The sequence below is a fragment of the Rhizophagus irregularis genome, chromosome 22, assembly GCF_026210795.1.
Source record: "Rhizophagus irregularis chromosome 22, complete sequence".
In the NCBI taxonomy this organism is placed as follows: Eukaryota; Fungi; Glomeromycota; class Glomeromycetes; order Glomerales; family Glomeraceae; genus Rhizophagus; species Rhizophagus irregularis.
The window spans coordinates 11,195-30,228 of NC_089450.1; the positions used below are offsets into that span (position 1 = coordinate 11,195).

The 19,034-nt window shown below is 32.2% G+C and overlaps 7 protein-coding genes across 7 annotated transcripts; 2 read left to right on the forward strand and 5 right to left on the reverse strand.

Moving 5' to 3' along the window:
• Positions 1-1,567: 1,567 nt before the first annotated feature.
• Positions 1,568-2,813, reverse strand: OCT59_014232 (uncharacterized protein; the record flags this gene model as incomplete). Its single annotated transcript, XM_066149870.1, has 5 exons — positions 1,568-1,573; positions 1,650-1,920; positions 1,989-2,221; positions 2,293-2,648; positions 2,747-2,813. The coding sequence occupies 5 exons, from the start codon at positions 2,811-2,813 to the stop codon at positions 1,568-1,570; spliced, it is 933 nt and encodes a 310-aa protein (XP_066002101.1).
• Positions 2,814-4,146: 1,333 nt separating this feature from the next.
• OCT59_014233 (uncharacterized protein) lies at positions 4,147-4,794 on the reverse strand (the record flags this gene model as incomplete). Its single annotated transcript, XM_066149871.1, has 3 exons — positions 4,147-4,346; positions 4,404-4,521; positions 4,600-4,794. 3 exons carry the CDS (start codon positions 4,792-4,794, stop codon positions 4,147-4,149), a joined length of 513 nt encoding a protein of 170 aa, XP_066002102.1.
• A 1,122-nt stretch (positions 4,795-5,916) lies between these two features.
• On the forward strand, positions 5,917-6,611 carry OCT59_014234 (uncharacterized protein; the record flags this gene model as incomplete). The annotated part of the gene is made up of 2 exons (XM_066149872.1): positions 5,917-5,963; positions 6,182-6,611. 2 exons carry the CDS (start codon positions 5,917-5,919, stop codon positions 6,609-6,611), a joined length of 477 nt encoding a protein of 158 aa, XP_066002103.1.
• A 2,610-nt stretch (positions 6,612-9,221) lies between these two features.
• OCT59_014235 (uncharacterized protein) lies at positions 9,222-9,494 on the reverse strand (the record flags this gene model as incomplete). The annotated part of the gene is made up of 1 exon (XM_025327966.2): positions 9,222-9,494. The coding sequence occupies one exon, from the start codon at positions 9,492-9,494 to the stop codon at positions 9,222-9,224; it is 273 nt and encodes a 90-aa protein (XP_025168760.2).
• Positions 9,495-11,671: 2,177 nt separating this feature from the next.
• On the forward strand, positions 11,672-14,800 carry OCT59_014236 (uncharacterized protein). Its single transcript, XM_066149873.1, has 7 exons — positions 11,672-11,856; positions 11,951-12,279; positions 12,353-12,412; positions 12,480-13,186; positions 13,250-13,491; positions 13,558-13,777; positions 13,842-14,800. Exons 2-7 carry the CDS (start codon positions 11,964-11,966, stop codon positions 14,262-14,264), a joined length of 1,968 nt encoding a protein of 655 aa, XP_066002104.1. The 5' UTR covers positions 11,672-11,856; positions 11,951-11,963; the 3' UTR covers positions 14,265-14,800.
• Positions 14,801-15,000: 200 nt separating this feature from the next.
• OCT59_014237 (Coronin-like protein crn1) lies at positions 15,001-15,342 on the reverse strand (the record flags this gene model as incomplete). The annotated part of the gene is made up of 1 exon (XM_066149874.1): positions 15,001-15,342. One exon carries the CDS (start codon positions 15,340-15,342, stop codon positions 15,001-15,003), a length of 342 nt encoding a protein of 113 aa, XP_066002105.1.
• A 2,459-nt stretch (positions 15,343-17,801) lies between these two features.
• OCT59_014238 (uncharacterized protein) lies at positions 17,802-18,014 on the reverse strand (the record flags this gene model as incomplete). Its single annotated transcript, XM_066149875.1, has 1 exon — positions 17,802-18,014. The coding sequence occupies one exon, from the start codon at positions 18,012-18,014 to the stop codon at positions 17,802-17,804; it is 213 nt and encodes a 70-aa protein (XP_066002106.1).
• Positions 18,015-19,034: the final 1,020 nt, after the last annotated feature.

Consider the following 19,034-nt stretch of genomic DNA (forward strand, 5'->3'; position numbering starts at 1 on the left):
CAGCGACACTGCCCAAGTTGAATGGGGTGTCGCAGGGTACGCTTTAAGAAGACTCGCTACGACTCTATTGCAAAAAGGATAAGTATATTCGAAAACACCAGATATAAATTCACCTCAGAAATTTGGCGGGAAACCCCTGTAAACAACTGCAGTTTCATCATTACCAAAATCATTGAACTTAGGGATACAATGAAAAAGTTCATGAGAATGACGGCTTTAAAAAAAAATACAAATATATTTTCAACTTTGACAATTCACCCTTATTCTTTGGCCTGGAATTCTCATATGACTGCATTATTGTTGTTTGTAATTTGATCCATTAAATCCACCATAAATTGCCTGGCAAAGCGAACTTTTATTAGACAACCATAGCTTCATCAACAAACGTTGCAATGTGTTTGGACGAATGACATCCTGTTTAATAAATTTTAAATGGGCAAACGTGGACCTAAAACCCATTAAAGATAGGCTGCAAAAAGTGCAAAGCAACCTACCAACCCACGAGTGGGTCTAAGGGTTAGGGAATAAAATATACGCCAAACACACACAAGTTGGTATGGAGTTAAAGTCTTACAAACTAAAAATTATTTTTGCCACTTAATTCTCCAATAATCAATGTTATAAAAAAGTTACTTACGACTTAAGCCTACTTAATTATATATAAAACGACACTTCGAACAGACAGAGCTCATGATATATGAGAATATCCCATCATGCCTATTTTAACCCTTGATTAAAGGATTTTCATTGCGTTAATTATATAAGCTTTACGCCTATATAACATAAGCTTACACCTATATAATTCAAGTCCACCTTTTCCTATAACACACTATGCACGACGGCAAACGGTATAGGAGGCAGACTCTACTTTCAGAAAGAAAGTTTTTTTTTTAAAAAAAAAATGTACAAAATAAATAGTCTTAAATAAAATAGTGGTTAATTGACTTTTTAGGAATTAATAGCCTTATAATATACGCGATCATTTAATATACGCGATTATTTAATCAGACAATTTATTAAATTTGGTATTACACGAACTTGATCAACCTGATAATTGTTTAGTCTTTTATAGGTGGATATTTCTTGAATTATCACCTGAACTTTTCAATTTTTTGCAGAATCGAAGATGAAACCCGGAAAAGTATTCTGATTCAGAATTTTTTTAAGAAATGTGTTTGTTATTTTGTAAATTACCAGTCAGAATTGGCTTAAACTTTAAAGTTCTTACTTTATGCAAATGTTATGTAAATGTATTCTTTTTGATCTGTATAATAACGTCAAATATATAGAGATATTTAGGCCGTATACATTAAAGAAGAAACGTCACATAATAACCATTCCATTTTTAACAAAACAACAATTACTTTTTAAACTTGAAAGTGTTATATCTTAGACAAACATTTTATAGTTTTATACATCCATTTTATTTTATATTATTATATGGTATAATGTTTAGAATAATGATGTTTCATATTATCATTTACTTGTAAAATTTACTAAATTTATTCAATGTAATATCATTATAAAATGCATAATTTTATAAAAAAATTAGAGCGTTTGCTAAGATTTATAACTATGTATAATTTAATATTATTATTAATAACTATGATTAAAGGATATGAAGTATCAGTATAAATAAAATAACTTACCGATAAAGAATCAACAATCTTGTTTCCGCTCCTAGAAGGGATCGTTAATTCTTTGGTTATATTATCTAATTCTTTAACGGTGGACAAATTTTTTCCATTCCACGAAACCTTAAAGGTTTCTCTTACGAAATCAACCAAGATATCGAACCCTCCATTTCTTGTTAATTCTGAAATATTAACAGCTACAAGCTGTCGGCTTAAAATCTTTTGAACAAATTCTTCATCAACGTAATCTATAAGTTCCTTTTGAGATAAACTTCCGGTAGATGCTCTATAATTAAATTAATAATTAATACAAACAGCACTATTTGGTTAGCTAGGAAACAATTAAATAAATACCTGTTTTTTCTTATTTCTTTAAATTCTTCTACAGAAGTTAAAATAATTTGGTTAAACTTATTTCTGAAGTTGATGAAAAATTTTTGGGTTTTTTCGAGGTAGCTTTTAGCTTCGTTCGAATGTATTTTTATTTTGAAAATTTTTGTTATCAACTCATCAAAAACTTCACCACGTGAACTTCTCGCACGTAAAAAAAGACACTTGACACTTTCGTCCCATAGACGAATTTTATCCTAAAATATTAAAAATACATTATTTAAAAGATTTAGACAAATAAATATTATCATGTTAATTTAATACTTACGTCCGTAATTTTACTGGATGATGAGATAGCAACATCCGTATTGTTCATTTCTAGTGCCAATCTTAAAATTTCCGGATAGTCGACGAGCCAAGCAACTATTTCTAAATTTGACTTTGATTGAAATACTTCGGGTTTTTTATGATCTTCCGTCTTACTCGCATCATCATCATCATCATCATCATCATCATCATCATCATCATCATCATTACTTCTTTTTTCATTTACTACTATAACTTCTTTATCGGCAGATTCGGCAGCTTCTTTATTACTATGGTTTTTACTTTTTTTCATCAACTGATTGGCTTTCTCAATGTCAATATCTCTTCTTTTTTTCGTAATTTGTTTTCTTTTCGATCCTATTATACACATTTTTGGTATTTATTAATTATTCTTCTTACATATAACTATATAACAAAACTTACTATAAATTTACAAAAAAGTTATATCTACATACCTCCTTTAACTTCCATTTCTTGATTATCATCAGACGATTTATTAGGTGATTTACGTTTAGTCATCATAATATAAAAAAAAATATGAGCGAAAAAAAAAGTGGAATAACCTTTTTGTTTCAAAGTAGGTGATATATATCGAGAAAATATGAATGAATAAAAAATGTGGAGCAACTTTCTTGCTCAAAAAAGTAGGTGATAAACATTGAATGAACAAAAAAAAAGGGCGAGGTTATCATGATATAATTTTGAGATTTTAGCTATTGTAATTATGATTGTAGTATTTAATTGGAAAATATACATGATCTCAATATCATTGTGTATTGTGTAAAATGCAGGATCAGTTAAAAATATCAGGAGATGGGAAAACTAAAAATTATGATTTCAAGATCAAAAATTAAATTTAATTTATATAAATAATTTGTATTTCATTTAATAATAAAAGTGAATACTGGACACTTTTTTTATATAGAAGATTACTTCAAATCAGTTCCAAATCTTTATTTTATTGCATATTTACGATTCAATTTCATAAATTTTATTATACTTTTTTAGGCCATATAAGGAGTGAGAAGAAAAATATTAGAAGAAAGGAGTGAGAAGAAATTAATCATGTGAAGTATCATTTTATATATGTGATACAATGATATGCGCACCAAACTCAAAAAGTATAGCCATTATAGCTACTATTATCGTTCGGCATTAAATTACGTAATGTTAAAGATATTATTGCATCCAAATAACCCAATCAAACCTTTTTACTCATATGTGACTGATTACTAAATTTGCGAAAAGACAATGCAACTCCTTAACATATGATTTTTATATATTATTGTACAATTATGAAAAGAAAGTCGTGAGCAGTCTATAGAATATTATGTAAAGCTACAAAATTCAAAAATATTTAGAGTTGGTAACGAATTTACATTTCAATAGTACCATTAAATAGAAATTTATAAACTTAACTGCTAAAGGAAGAGAAATTTTTAAACGATAAATGGATGAAACATAGTACAGTTTGATGGTTGCTAGAATACTCTCAAAATAATTTTCATGATTAATTGTGGAGGTTATAATTAAAATATTCCAATTGAAATAATACAGTGACGATCTGCTTATTTGCTTATTTAATGATTTAGCATATTTTATTATTTTATGTAGTAAAGTAAATAGTATTTTTTTCCAAATAATGAAAGATACATCGTTCGGAAAATAAAAAAATTGAATGTTGTACAGCAATATAATATTAAGCAAAAAATTGAATGTTGTACAGCAATATAATATTAAGCAAAATTGAATGTTGTACAGACATCAATATAACAAAATAGTAATTATGATTTGAAAGATTTACAATTTCATATGAAGTGAGGCGAGCGTAAACGGAGAGGCGAAATTATTCAATTTAAATGATTTCATAATATGAAGGTGAGCCTCGTAAATGGTAAGGTGTAGTTGATGAGTGACGGAGAGGCGTAGGTGATGATGATGAGTGTGAACGGAGAGGTGATATAGGTGAGCATATTGGTGAATGTAGTGGTGAGGATGACGGAGTTGTTGTATGGCTTGTTATATTGATTTCGTGAGCAATATCATAAATTGTTTCTAAATAAATAATCAGATTAATTTATGAATTAAATAAAAAAAAAATAAAATATTTACGTGGTTTTCTAATATTTACGTCATTTTTCCCAAAAACGTTCACTGATTCCTCGTAGTACTTCGTCCCTAGAGCACTTTTCCTTCCCTTTGACTTACCCTCGATATATAATTGCATTTTCTAATAAAATTATAAAATTATATTAGTACTATTTAATATGCTAAAATAGTAGTTGAACCTGAAATAATGTTTATATACTTTATAAGCTCGCACTAAGCCGTTAAATTTTTCTTTACATTGCCTCCCAGTATACGTGGTTCCGAATTCAAGATTTATTTTGCTTGCTAGCCCTTTCCAAAAATTATGCTTTATATTACCACTAAGTTCGTGAAAATTATCGTTTTCGTTTTTTCTTTCATTAATTAAAACTCGCAATTGTCTATCAGTCCACATGTTATTAAAGAATTAATGAAATATTAATGAAAACGAAAGAGAAAGAATTTTGTAAAAGGAGTGGGAAAATAAAAAAAAATCCGTGTAAAAAAAAAAAATCTGTGTAAAAAAATAAAATCAAATTATTACGCCTACAATCTATAAACACAAGAATTAATGAAATATTAATGAAGACGAAAGAATTAATGAAACGAAGAATTATATTAATGAAAACGAAAGAATTAATGAAACGAAAGAATTTTGTAAAAGGAGTGGGAAAATAAAAAAAATCCATGTAAAAAAAAAATCCTTGTAAAAAAATAAAATCAAATTATTACGCCTACAATCTATGAACACAATAAGAAATTGCAATGATATGGAATAAATAGTTTAAACAAATTTGTTAAACAAATTTGGATAAGCCATGGGTATGCCACGGGTGTGTCGTGGGTGTATCACGGTGTCTTTATGGTAAATTAAAGCATTTACCATGAGTGAGTCGCGGGTCAATTTGAGGACTTACTATGGAATAATAAAGATGTTTTTATACACGTAATTATCTTCTATGGTGGTTGATTTAGAGGTTCAATCGGGGATGTTTTACCACAACATTTATTTTATTTTGACAATGGCTTAAAATTAACGAAAATTAATTAACGAAAATTGATTTAATTGGTCTGCTAATAACAATCATGGTGTTTAACGAATTCGCTTCGTTAGTTTTGATGTTCGAAAAATATAATCGTAAATTAAATCATACTTTATCTATTATTTTATTAAATCATAAACTTTAATACTCTACTACTAAATTAACTAAATTATTGTTTCGCGAGAGCATTTTCTATTTATTAAGTATAATTTTCAACCACTATTTTTTATAATCCTGCATATGAATTTACAGGTCAAAAACTTCGCAATTCAATTAGTTTAATTTTTGAGTTTTTTGACGTATTCGTGAGATTTAAGCAAGTATGAAATAAATTTTTTTTATACTAATTGAATTTTTATGTATTGATTAACGATAAAAAAAAGCATGTATTACTTGATTTTGTATACGATTGTGTTCCAAAACTTGACGATTGTGTTACTTTTAAAACTCCAATGTGCTACTTGATTTTGTATACGATTGTGTTCCAAAACTTGATGATTGTGTTACTTTCAAAACTCCAATCAGAATCTATAGCAAATCGGTAATAATTTTAACCGAATTGATTTTGGTTTTTTTGTCGATACGCTAAACAATATAAAAGGTATTAAGGTATTTAATAAATAATTTTTATAAAGATTTATTGAATTTTATAAAAATTCTAAATTAAGTTAAGGATTTAAATTGTCAAAAGATGAGAAGACGATATAGTCACAATAAACCAATAGAGCCAATTTGAATTCGAAATCGGTTTTCTTATAGCAAACCTAATGAGACAACAGATTCTGACGAGAGAGTTGCAATTCGTTCGCCTGTACGTTCACCTGATAATGATAACGATGACATGGACTTTCAGTATGATCATAAAGATGATTTAAGTTTTCAAGACATTAATGATGACGATAATGCATATGGATCAATTAATCCTCAAGACTACAATGATGAGATGATATTTTCGCAAGATAATATCAATTCATCTGATACTGAAAAGGAAGAAGAAAGTGATAACGAATACAATTATGAAGAGGAGGAAGAGGAGGAAGATAATAATGAAAACAATGACGAAGAGGAGGAGGAGGAAGGTAACAATGATGATAATAATAATCAAGTGGAAAAGGAACGTAATAACGATGAAGAGGAACGTAATAACGATAAAGAGGAACGTAATAATGAAGAGGAAGAAATAGATTAAATCGTTGAAGCGTTAGATGAAGACAAGATACCATTCTGCAATGGTGAGTTTGCACTGTACTTTAATAATTATACAACTACGGCATTATTTTGCTGGCTTCAGAAGCATAATGTTTCTACGAAAGCATATGAAGATCTTGTCGATATCATTCACAATTCTCAATTTGAACCTACCCATGTGGTAAAAAATATCTGAAGATTCCAATCATGGAGAAAACGTATTCCTCTCCTACCAATAATAACAAAGTCTATTAAAATTTCACCAAAAAAAACTCCATCAACTTCACGAGGATCAAAACTTTCGTATCAACTCTCAATCAGTGAAATTATATGGCGTGTTCTTAATAATCCGATGCTAATGAAGCATATGTATTTTGGACCTGGCATTAATTCTGAAGAAAAATCAGAATTTTGGCATGGAAATTTATGGGGGGAATCCCCACTTTTTGGACAACACGAAATATTAATATCAGAAGGTTATAAAATAATACACTTTGATACAATTATAATTTATTATCATTGATAATATTTATTAAAGTTATTTTTAATAAATAGTATTGTACCGATCTGGTGATTTTGTTTACTATCATGATAATAATGGTCAAAAAAAACTTGGAAGATTAAGATCAATTTTAAAAAATGATGATGGATATTATCAGTAATCATTGAGAGCGTAAAGATATTATTCACAATCAGGTGTTAAAATTATATAATTATAAATGGAGCTACCACTTGGACTAGTCCATCCCACAGGTCAAAAAGTGAAAAATCAGGCATCAATCAGTCACCAATCAGGCAGTTTGCTAACTTTTGATCCAGTGATCAGAAAAGAATGAAATATAGCTCATTGGAATCGTCTCAATAAGACGAATCTAATGGTAGTAAAATCGCATCTCTAGGATTAATAGTTAATAAAAATTTAAATAAAATATAAATGATACATTTTATTTTTATATTTTACTTAATTTCTCATCAAGTATTAATCCTAGAAGTGCGATTTTACTACCATTAGATTCGTCTTGTTGAGTCGATTCCAATGAGCTATATTTCATCCTTTTCTGATTACTGGATCAAAAGTTAGTAAACTGCCTGATTGGTAACGGTATTTGGCGAAAATGCCAATCAGTCACCAATTAGGCACCAATCAGTCACCAATCAGCTACCTGATTGGTGACCGATTGGTGCCTAATTTTTCACTTTTCGACCTGTATCCGTCAATTGCTTTAAAGAGTTAAAAATTAAAATAATTAATTAATAATAAATTATAAAATATAAAAAAATAAATAAATCTTAATTCTTGACTCATCAAGCATTAGATTTTTAGAATCTTCAATAATTTTCTTAACTTTTTCATTAACTCTTGCTATTTCTTGATTTAATAATCTACTACCAAACAATTCACGTGAAGGTGGCATATATCCTGGTCTCATTTCATGAAGAAATTTGATAAAAAATGGGGTTTCAATAATTGAAAATGATATACCACAACATGTAAATACACGTACAAGAGCACGAGTAATAGACGCTTCTTTTTGAGGAGGTATATTAGTTGATTCAAACCAATCAGTTAACTTTCGTTGCTCTGTCTGAATTTTTCTTTTTTTATTATTTTCTGATAAAGGAATTGCAGTAGTATCTTCACTTCCAAAATCTCATGATGAAACTACACCTAAATAAAATGCATATACCAATTCTGGACTTTCTTTACAATTATTAGCTAAATGTTCTTCTAATTGGTATGGGTGGCTACGAGTCCAAATTTTTTACAATAATTACACTTAGCAGAAAAATGGCCAGTAGACTTAAGAGGTTTCTTCTCAAAATGCTTTTACACTTCACTTTAAGGACGACCACTAGATTTTCTTTCTTTTTGTTGAGAGTTCATTTTTGATTTTTATATAATAATGTGAAAATACAAAAAAAAAAAATTATAACGTAACATTACCAATATATAGTTGAGAAATTAAGGGGAAAATTGTGTTATAATACTTAAATGAATAAAATAATCATGCATTCGTGCTAAAATGATTACTAATTATTATATAACAATTAATATTATATAACAATTAACAAAGCAAATAGACTCAGGGAAGTTTTTATTTTTTTTTTTAAATGTAATATTGTAACTGTTATATAATCGGTTAATCAAATGATCAGATCTACTGATCTAATATCTAAGATCTTCATTATACATTTGTACTATATATCAATTTCGTCATGACGAAATATTTTGAAATTTCGAAATTTAAAATGAAGTGATAAATATATTTCGGTTTCGTCATATGACGAAATATTTTGATTTCGCCAAGTATCACTAATTAGAATGTTTATTTAATTGGTATACGCGTTAAAAAATGTTTTGAATTTGGCATTTTTTAAGATAAAGAAATATTTTAAAAAAAAATTTAAGAAATATAATACATAATTATTATATACTATATTTATTTAATATACAGTAGATAAATCAAGTAGACATCACTATATATATAGTGATGTCTACTTGATCTATCTACTTACACCATAGTGATGCCTACTTATAGATATTGATACATACTTACTTATTTTTACGTGCCTATGCCCCTTCTGATGCTTTATTGCTATCCATCTGTTTTCACTGGTCTGTGACTGTTTGGTCGCTAAGTAGGGCAGAGGTTTGTTTTTCCATTATGAAGCCTTTTAACAATTGGATAGGAGTAAAGTTGGTTTTTCCACTCTTTGACCCTTTTGGTTGCCATATTTGAGGTCGAGAGTGTGGCCCATTTGCTGGCCTTTTAAGTTGCTGAAATGGTGTAAAAAAATCATCAGGTGGCGCAGTAAATTTGCAGTTCAGATTTTGGCCGGCTTTATACCATAATTTCATCCAATCTTTGGAAATTAGCACCATGGTAGGCAGCGTCCTGGTAGCGTCCTGGTAGTATCCTGGAGCTGTCATGGAACTGGCTGGGAACCTGAGTGTTTCTATTAGTTTGCCAGTTTCAGGCCAGCTTGGATGTCGAATTTGTACTGCGCCTTACTGCGCCAGTTACGTGATCCTGTTACGGCACCAAACACCCTTTCATAGTTACGGGCTAATGACGAGAACATTTCCAGAATATTTCTGGCTTGGGTTGCGAGCTCTTCCCCGTTACCTTCCCATTACATTCGAGGTGGTGGTTGGTTGGAAGTTTGAAGATGCCCATTTGATTGCCGGATGAAACACGAAGTGCTGAATTGGTGACCCAGATGTGTAATCCTGCCTTTCATGATCCTTTTGATTGCCAGATGAGGCACGAAGTGCCGAGTTGGTGATCCAGATGCGCAATCCTGCCTTCCATAACCCTTTTATTTGATTGCCGAGAATGAGGCTTGAAGTGCCGAATTAGCTCAGGCTATATAGCTTTCATATCCTTTTTTCATGTATTCTCCTGAACCTTTCTGCCTTCCCGACTTCTTTCCTACCTATCGCCAGTATTATCCCAAGTTGTAATTTCTTATTTTCTTTCTATATATTATTTTAACTTGGGTTACTACCAATTTTATATCTTATTTTTCGCTCCTGCCTTTCTAGAACCCTTTCCCGTATAGTTACTACTCTGGGATACTTTAGGATACTACCACATCGACCACTTTGAAGTACTACCACATTGATCACTTTGGGGTACTACCACATCATTTACTTTCTTTTGGCTTGGCGCTGGGTAATACCACATCGATCATTTTGGGATACTACCACATCGTTTACTTTCTTTTGGCTTGGCGCTGGGTACTACCACATCGATCATTTTGGGATACTACCACATCGTTTACTTTCTTTTGGCTTGGCGCTAGGTATTACACTAACCCAGTATTTTACTAGCAAGCATATTCGCTCAAAATTATATAGAATTTTTATTTTGAACTTTGCTAGTTTCTCTTATAGTTGTTTCTGAAATTCAATTGGCAAATCCGAAATCCGAAATTACGAAATCGTAATTAATTACATATTCCAAAATTCCGAAATTTGCATAATAGTGCGAAATTGCGAATATCTCGGGATCTAGTGATCAGATTTTGATGATCTTACTACCATTCGATTAGTCTCATCGAGACGAATCTAATGATATGTGTTTCATTTCTATAGCACCGATATTGATGGAGTTAATTTACTATAAACATTTAATGAATTTTTGTGTCGGAGCACGATCTAGTGATTAGATTTGAATGAATTTACCACCATTCGATTCGTCATGACGAGACGATTCTAATGGCGGTAAGATCATCTTTCTAGCATTGAAATTGACGGAGCTATTATGCTATAAATATTTAAAAGTTATTGGTATCGGAGCGCGATCTAGTGATTGGATTTAAATGATTTTACTACCATTAGAATCGCCTTATCGAGACGAATCAAATGGTAGTAAGATCATCCAAAACGGATCACTGGGTGCCGAGTTATTATTTATTAAAGTTTTTATATATAAATCGGCAAAAATTAAGGCTAATTCTGGCCAAATATTTTCGTAATACGAAATTAATTACGGAGTCCGAAATTAATTACGGAATACGGAGTTTTTCTAATGAATTACTTAATAATTACAGAATTACGTAATTACGTATTTCCGTAATACTAAAATAATTTCGGACACAAGTATAATTACAAGATTCGGTAATACATAAACTTGTTTTACAAAGTGAAGTAGAGTCTCTATACTAATGCCTGCTGGTGTTTCGTTCATCTAAACTATCTATACTAACTCTAATCCGATTTCATTTACCCAACGTCAATATTCTGGATAGAATAAAATGGTCAATTATGCATAGAATACGCGCGGAGTCAGAAATAAATTAGCAATATTAAAACTCACCAAAAGTTTATGTTCTCTGCCTAATAAGGTCCTCGAAAGTTCTGAACAAAAAAATAGATATTGGCTTTGCAAGCTCTGAGTCGCTTCCTTGTAAACGCACAGTCATAACCGAAATATTCATATCTTGTCTTAGTTTCGCCGATCAGGAATTATTTTGATTGGCACTCTCATGTGACATTGTGACATGTGGCTGATTTTTGATTGATAAATTTTTTTCGTAATTTTGTATTGATCCTTGACACATCGCTGACTCAGTTCGTAGTATTACTGACTCACAGTTCGTAGTAATTAGTCAACAACCGTTTATGGAAACATATATATATATGATAAATAATCAAAATGTCGAACTATTCTTCGCTATTTCGAGTACTTTCGCCATCCCGGGTACAAACTAAATTCGAGGAAAAAATCACTTCCTGCTAGGTCTAAAATTGTATCCAAAAAGTCTTTTATTTGTGTTATACTGGAAAATTACTTTTTGATCATTGTTTTTAACACTCGATTTCCGCGTTTGCAGATATACCGACATTATGATATTTTGCCTCGTTCAAGGTGACGCTATTAAAAACTCTTTCCCGATTGATACTAGAAATTACGCGACCTTTGGGCACCTCAGAACAGCCATAAAGGACGCGAAACAAAATGCCTTCGTTGGTATTGACGCAGACAGACTGACATTATGGAGGGTCGATATTATTCAAACCAAGGAAAATCAAGAAGTGATCGTAAAAGAGCACAAAGGTGTAGAGTTGCATTCATTCGAATCTGTTGGAAGTTATTTTCAAGAAACACCCACTGGTACTAACATCCGCATCATCGTGGAACCGCCACCGCCCGCCACCACTGGTAAGTGTCTCCCAATGGTTTACCTCTCGAACAAGAAATTCGCGTTTATCTCACATCTTTTTTATTCGATTAGGGAAAAGGAAAGCAGAAGATTCGGACAAAGATCAAAATAGTAAAAGGGTGAAACTAGCAGGTGTGTAATTTTAGGGTTCAACTAAGACTAAACATCACTGTTTTAACATACACATTTATTTTATTAGATCCGAAAATAATTTCTACCGCTCATAGAATCATGGAGGACATAATGAAACTCGACGAGAATGAAACTATTTACTCAGATCCTAAAAATTTCCTTTCGTTACCATATCCATACCTTGGCGAAAAATTACCAATAGATAGATTTGATATTGACCATGATGGCTCTTTCATCTTCATGGGAAGAACGAAATTTGAGCAGGTTCTAGAAGACATTAACAAACTTCGGCCTCGTAGTTATATGAAATTATTTATTTATGGTACTGTCGGATATGGCAAGTCGCATATCCTTACAGCCATTGCATGTTTTCTTTTCCGAACAAGAAGGCGTGTTGTATTTCTTCCTGATTGTCGCCAATTGGCTGTTGATCCAGTTGAATACATTAAACTTGCCTTATTTCTTACTTACGAAAATGATGATGTGAAAATAAGTGAAATAAATGCCTGTGAAGATTTTTGTCAGATCATAAAATTTTGCAAATCATTGGAGGAAAAGTTATATTTCATCGTAGACCAAATGAATGCTCTGGACGAAGGAGATAACACTGGGATTAGCTTAGAAAAGAAACGGCAAATTCGAGAAAATCTTGATAAAATGGTCGATAACCACTTTTATATTATGAGTTCTTCGGCTAACAACAAGACAATGTTGCATCTTATGGCAAAGCAGACCGGAGAATTGAAGATCAAGCTTTTTGGAGGGTTTGATGAGGTAAGAATAAGAAATCTTCTTTATATTGTGAACGTTCTGTGTATTTATGTAATATTTATTTAGGGGGAGATGAAAGAATGGTGGAATAAGCACAATTCCGATTTACCAGCAATGGATGAACAACAGATAAGACAAATCGAAGATATCTCTGGAAAAATTCCGCTCTTCCTAAAGTTTTTGTTAGAATCAGATCACAAGAACTTTAAAGATGCATGGGAGTATTTAGACCAACAATTAACATCAAAGATAAAAGAGCCAATGATGAACTTTTCAGACATTATATCAAGTAGCAATAGATGGGAACTGTATGTATTCTTAGTTTGTTTTGTGATTGGCGCACTGTATGAAAACTGACTTCTCTATTTACATAGTCATGTCAAGTTGATGAAATCGTTTCTGACAAATAAAGATCCTACAGATGGCTATGGGCATAATGATTACGATCATCGCTTCTTCTACGTTGACAATGGAAAATGCTATTACGTTTGTGGGTTAGCACGGGATTGCATGGCAAATTACCTTTATGGAAAGGACAGAATGGAAGTATTCATAGACATAAATTGGATTAAGTCATTCAAGAACAATCCATCGGTAAAGGGATTGCATTGCTAGCATTTGTAAGAACGGAATTATGGCAAATTCAATAAGATTTAAGGTCGATAGTCATCAGTTTTTTTCTGGTGTAGAAGATATTAATTTTTCTTTGAGTGAGGGGGCATGTACATTTTATTTGCCACGTAAATGGAACCAAAAGTCAATAGACGGATTACTGGCCTTATACAAGACAGGTATGTTGTATATTGCACCAATTCAGATCACCCTTGATAAGGAAGGACATTCAGATTCTGAAGGAGCTTTTTTTTCTGGGATTTGGCCAGAATTGAAATCAAATATACCAAAAGATGTAGTGATAATATTCATATGGATTACATGCAAAAATGGAGCTGATGAGGAAGTGGAAATGAAGATTAAAAAATTAAGAAATAGAGATGTTGAGATTAATCCCGATTACATTTCGGTAGTAACAGGATTTGCGAACGTCAATAAAGATATTGATCGATATCTTTCTCAAGTGTAATTTTGCAATGTTCTAGTCTATAAGATATAAATTATAAATAAATACGATAAATTTTATTTAGCGTTTAATCATAAATTTGATGCGTTAATGCGGGCAAACTTTATTAATTTTTTAGATACGTAAAATACATAAAGAAATGCTTAGAAAGCGAAATATATGACATGCTTTAAAGGGAGTCCTACTACATCGCTAAATTACTACGTTTCTATCCCATTAACCTACCTATTCCTCCGCGAGATTACTCTATGACTTTACCTTTTTTTTTTCATTGCTTCTGTGCCTCTTCCAGTAACATATAACATAACCTCTGCCTTGTCTTTCATATTTTCATCTTAGTACGCAACAAATAAGGGATTCAATAACTTGAACGATGGTTTTTCATCACTGTCTAGCAAAATATCATTTTACAGCATCTGTTATTATCCCCATACATTATCTATCGTATTTGCTTTTGTGTTTGCGAGATAGTGAAGACAATCTGAACGGCGACCATGCAAAGCTTCATCTTTTTGGACAGTAGCTTAATCAAATGTCACGGTCTTTCATAACCCATGACATGTTTGATATAAAAAAAAAAAATCACGTGTCCGTTCCAATTTGGAACGCCGATCACTTTTGCCAAGAAATTTCTGAGACATTATGTCCCGGAAAAATGCAAGAAAAATTTTTTATTAATATATGCAAAAATAAATCGGGACTTGCCCGTGATACATGACGAAATTTCTATTCCTAAATTCTAATTCGTTTTCCCCTCAAGATCGGTTACCTTTGGTAACTCGCCTGACCTTACCCTTTTTATTTCCCTCGATTCCTCCAAAGCTTTCACCGGTTTCTGCGCTTCTTCGAGTAACCATAAAATGTGAGCAAGGACTTTTTCCGCCATGTCTTTCATACCCTCATCTTCATACGCAACAAATAGAGGCTTCGACAGCTTAAATACTGGTTTCCTTTCATTTTCTAATGTACATTCCATAAAATACCATTTTTGTGCATTTGTTACAATTCCCCATACTTTATCCATATCGTACTCATCGTATATTTCATTCGCTTTGCGTTTGCGAGAAAGAGAAGATTCCATCTGTACAGTAGCCTGAGCAAAGCCCTGCTTAAAGTCATCTTTTTTGACCTTGATCAAGCCGATTGTTCTCCTTGTTGTACGTAATTCAATACCGTAGTCAAGATTTCCGTGTCCGTTTTACCTTCGACCAACTTTTCGGGTACTATTTTTATTTGGCTTTTAAATGGATAAGTTGCTGAGGTGAGAAAGGAATAGGAATAGATGCTTTTTGTGGCCTCATAGGACACGTCAATGGGGGTTGTCGCGACACGAGTTTCCAATTCATCAAAAGTTTACGCAACGCTTCTTTATACTTTTTCTCCTTAGTGTTAGCACATCCGCATTGAAAAACTGGATATACATCAATACTAGGATTCGGGTCATCGCTAAGCCCATAGAGTTCGCACACTTTCGGAAAGGTCCAGGAGTTGAATGGTTTTGATGGCGTCTCAATGAATACGGTAAACTTAGGGTTGTTTTTTGAAACTAGCGACCGCAACATTTCTCGGAATGAGGGATCAGTTCTAGGTGAATATCTATCTCCACCATTCATGAAGTTGAGTACCGCTCCATCATTTTCAAGCGCTAGTGGTTTGTACATTTCACGTATATAATCTTTGAGGTCTTTGAGGCTTGCTTGCTCGATATTTATACTCCACTTGTTTGCCTTCTGTTTCGGTCTAACAATGACGTCGAAGTCTAAAATTCAATAGACTAGTTAGTAAAATCCTTTTCTCAAAATATAGCCTAAAATTTATACGTACCATATGTGGACTTGTTGATCAATGCACGAAGTGAGACGACTTCCTTAAGTAATTCCTGCTCTCGACTCGAAGTGGCGGTGGCCTCTGGTGGAGAGACTATGACATGAATATGTTCCTCGGGAGGTGAGTCAGGGAAGTATTTCAAAATCTTTCTTATTGCCAACAGCTCGTCACTGTCCTCGAGTATTAGATTTTTTAATTGATTGTCCTGATCGCCAGGGATCGTCACCTTCCATAACTTGAGCTTGTCTGCAGGAAAATTGTCGAACTCTGGTGACTTTTTTGCCTTAATAGCGTCCTTGAGGTGGCTAACCAACTTCCCACTATCAATATCAACAGCGAAGGCGTTTGCGGTCTTATTTCCTTTGATGAGACATAGTAAAGTGATAGATATATTTCTGACTTATATAGTATTTTTTGCGAAATGTTATTGGCTCAAAGTGCAGTATATGAGGACAAGAGTAAAAAGAATTTTATTTGTGAAAAAAAATACTGAGTGAGTACTATGTGAGAAATTATTTTGTTTCACAAGAGACCGATCAGCCACATTACATCATAGGTGTAATGATTGCCTAATCACTGCGCCTCCAAAACTCTTCTCACTTATCACCTGACGTTTTTACATAAGCTAAATTGGTTCGGATAAAAATGTTAGATTTATAGTGGATCGCATCATTTTACGTGACCCGCTTCTCATATACGTTCGGTAAAATAATACTTTATTTATGAAATAAAAATGTTGCCAGAAGTCAGCCTACAATACATAAAATTGCGAATATTTCGCTACATGATACTAAAATTATGTAGAATATACGGTAACATGGAAGCGGTTCTCTCGAGGTAGAGATTGATTATTAAAAAAATGGAAATAAAGGCTTGAGAGTCCATTGGTTTTTCGTTAACTGTTCTGGGATGGATCTCTCGAATTGTTAGATAAAGATTATCAAATGGTGGCCCCAACCGGCTTCAAATGACATTTTCAAGTCTACTAACCCTTTGACTTGTGTTGATTGTAATTACTTGAGCTACTTGATTGTTTGGAAGATTGAAGAGATTCCCTATGGGAACGATAAGACAATTGAGAGTGATATCGATACCATTGTTATCATTATTGTTATCGGTCATTATGTAGCGAGTTTTTTAAATTCAAGAACCCATAGTGAGTATTTTTTATGTCGCACTTTGCTCCCATACATAACTTCTATCACATACGCACCTTAAAATTTTTTGCAGAAAGTTGGCTGAACTTCCACATACTCCTACATGTTTTATATCTTGCTGGGAAAAAGAGCGCCAAGCTGAAGTTAAGGAGATAAAAATAGTGATTAGCATTGTCATATGATGCCAAGAGTTCTATGAAGGCACATGCAAATAGAATTCTCATACCTTTTCACATGTAGATCTACCGGAAAGATATAGTTGGTTTTACGCCTGGCAATCTCAAAATTGCGTGTCCCTCAGCCTTTCATAACATATGCTTTTGTCATCACTATTAACTTATAGGGTAGGTACTGTGTTGCATGTAGACCTTCTTTCAAGCGAAGCGCCTATGAAGCAGGCCATTTTTCTCATATTTGTTCAGGGAAAAATAGAGATACTAGTTAGCATACATAACTTAGTATGTGAAGAAATAATGTTTCACAGACTGACTGTGTGATCGGCCATTACATCATTGCACAGAAATCTATGGCTCAGCAAATTCTTCCGAGCTGAAGATTACCGCTCCGGACTAGTTAGATTGGTAGTGTACCACCCCGCCATAGAGGGTCTTGTTAATTCCAGATTAAGAAAAGCAGAAATAAAATTATTATTAGAGAATCCAGATTGGGTCGAAATCTGTACATTGCTAACCTGTCTAAGACAATCACTAAATGCAGTAATAAAATCAGGCGCATTTTCCTTTTCAGCTTGAATAAGCATTTCTACCATTTTATCAGGATCAAAATCGTGACTATAATAACATCCAAATCTTTCGATATACCTTTAACTTTCTGATGACAATCCTTTATGGAATAATTCTCTAAGATGATTTTTACAGAGCTTGATAACATCATTACATCTCTTTATCTTCGAGTAATAATTCACTATTGAGTCTTTACCTTGAAGCAATAACCCATACCGGAACTTATTTACCTCATCTGCATTGTCATCTACCTTAATCTCATTTTTATCAATACCATCCGGCCATATTTCCTCTCGAAGTTCATATGAATAATATGGCAATTCTATTAGGCTCAATATTTGTGGAAGATAAATAACATCAGATTGTAAGAGTACATGGAATAATGATGTTGAATTTCTTACACTGGGCAGACTATATACAAATCGTTTAAGAGTTTCCTCCCTCCAATGCCTGACTGCCTTTGTCTTCCAATAGATTTTGATTTCGCAAAATAGATCTTCCCAGTCTTGCCACAGAACCCCGAAGAATACATATAATACTGGGATCCAATTTTGTATAAACTTACTATGTAATTTCTTAATAAGTCATATGTTTGAAATTGTATAACCAAATAGCAGTTACGCAAAAAGTCAGATTTTTATTTGTATAACAATAATGATTTTTACAATAAGTAAGATTTTCATTTTGTATAACGGATATTAGAATTTTTTTTTATATACGTTTAAAATTTTTTAAAGTTTTTTTTTATTTTTTGTTTAAGAAATTTTTAAGATATTTTTTAATAAAGAGTTTTTTTATTTGTTTTAAAAAACACTTGAAATATTTTTTAATAGAATTGTTTTTTGTTTAAGAAGTTTTTAAGGGTTCGTTTAAAGACATTTTTTAATAAAAATGAAGAAATTTTTTTAAAATTCATTTACAAATTTAAAAAAAATACATTTTATTATATATCTCGGCATCCAGTGATTGTAGAAAAATGTAACACAGCTTATTAGATTCGTCTCAATACGACGAGTCGAATGGTGGTAGGTTCATATTTCTAGGCG

What these genes read in the sequence shown, in the direction of transcription:
- OCT59_014236 (XM_066149873.1), top strand. Translation starts at nt 11,964, where the DNA reads ATGATATTTTGCCTCGTTCAAGGTGACGCTATTAAAAACTCTTTCCCG. An exon ending in GCCACCGCCCGCCACCACTG is followed by an intron (nt 12,280 to 12,352) that starts GTAAGTGTCTCC and finishes TTATTCGATTAG; the next exon opens with GGAAAAGGAAAGCAGAAGAT. An exon ending in TAAAAGGGTGAAACTAGCAG is followed by an intron (nt 12,413 to 12,479) that starts GTGTGTAATTTT and finishes TTATTTTATTAG; the next exon opens with ATCCGAAAATAATTTCTACC.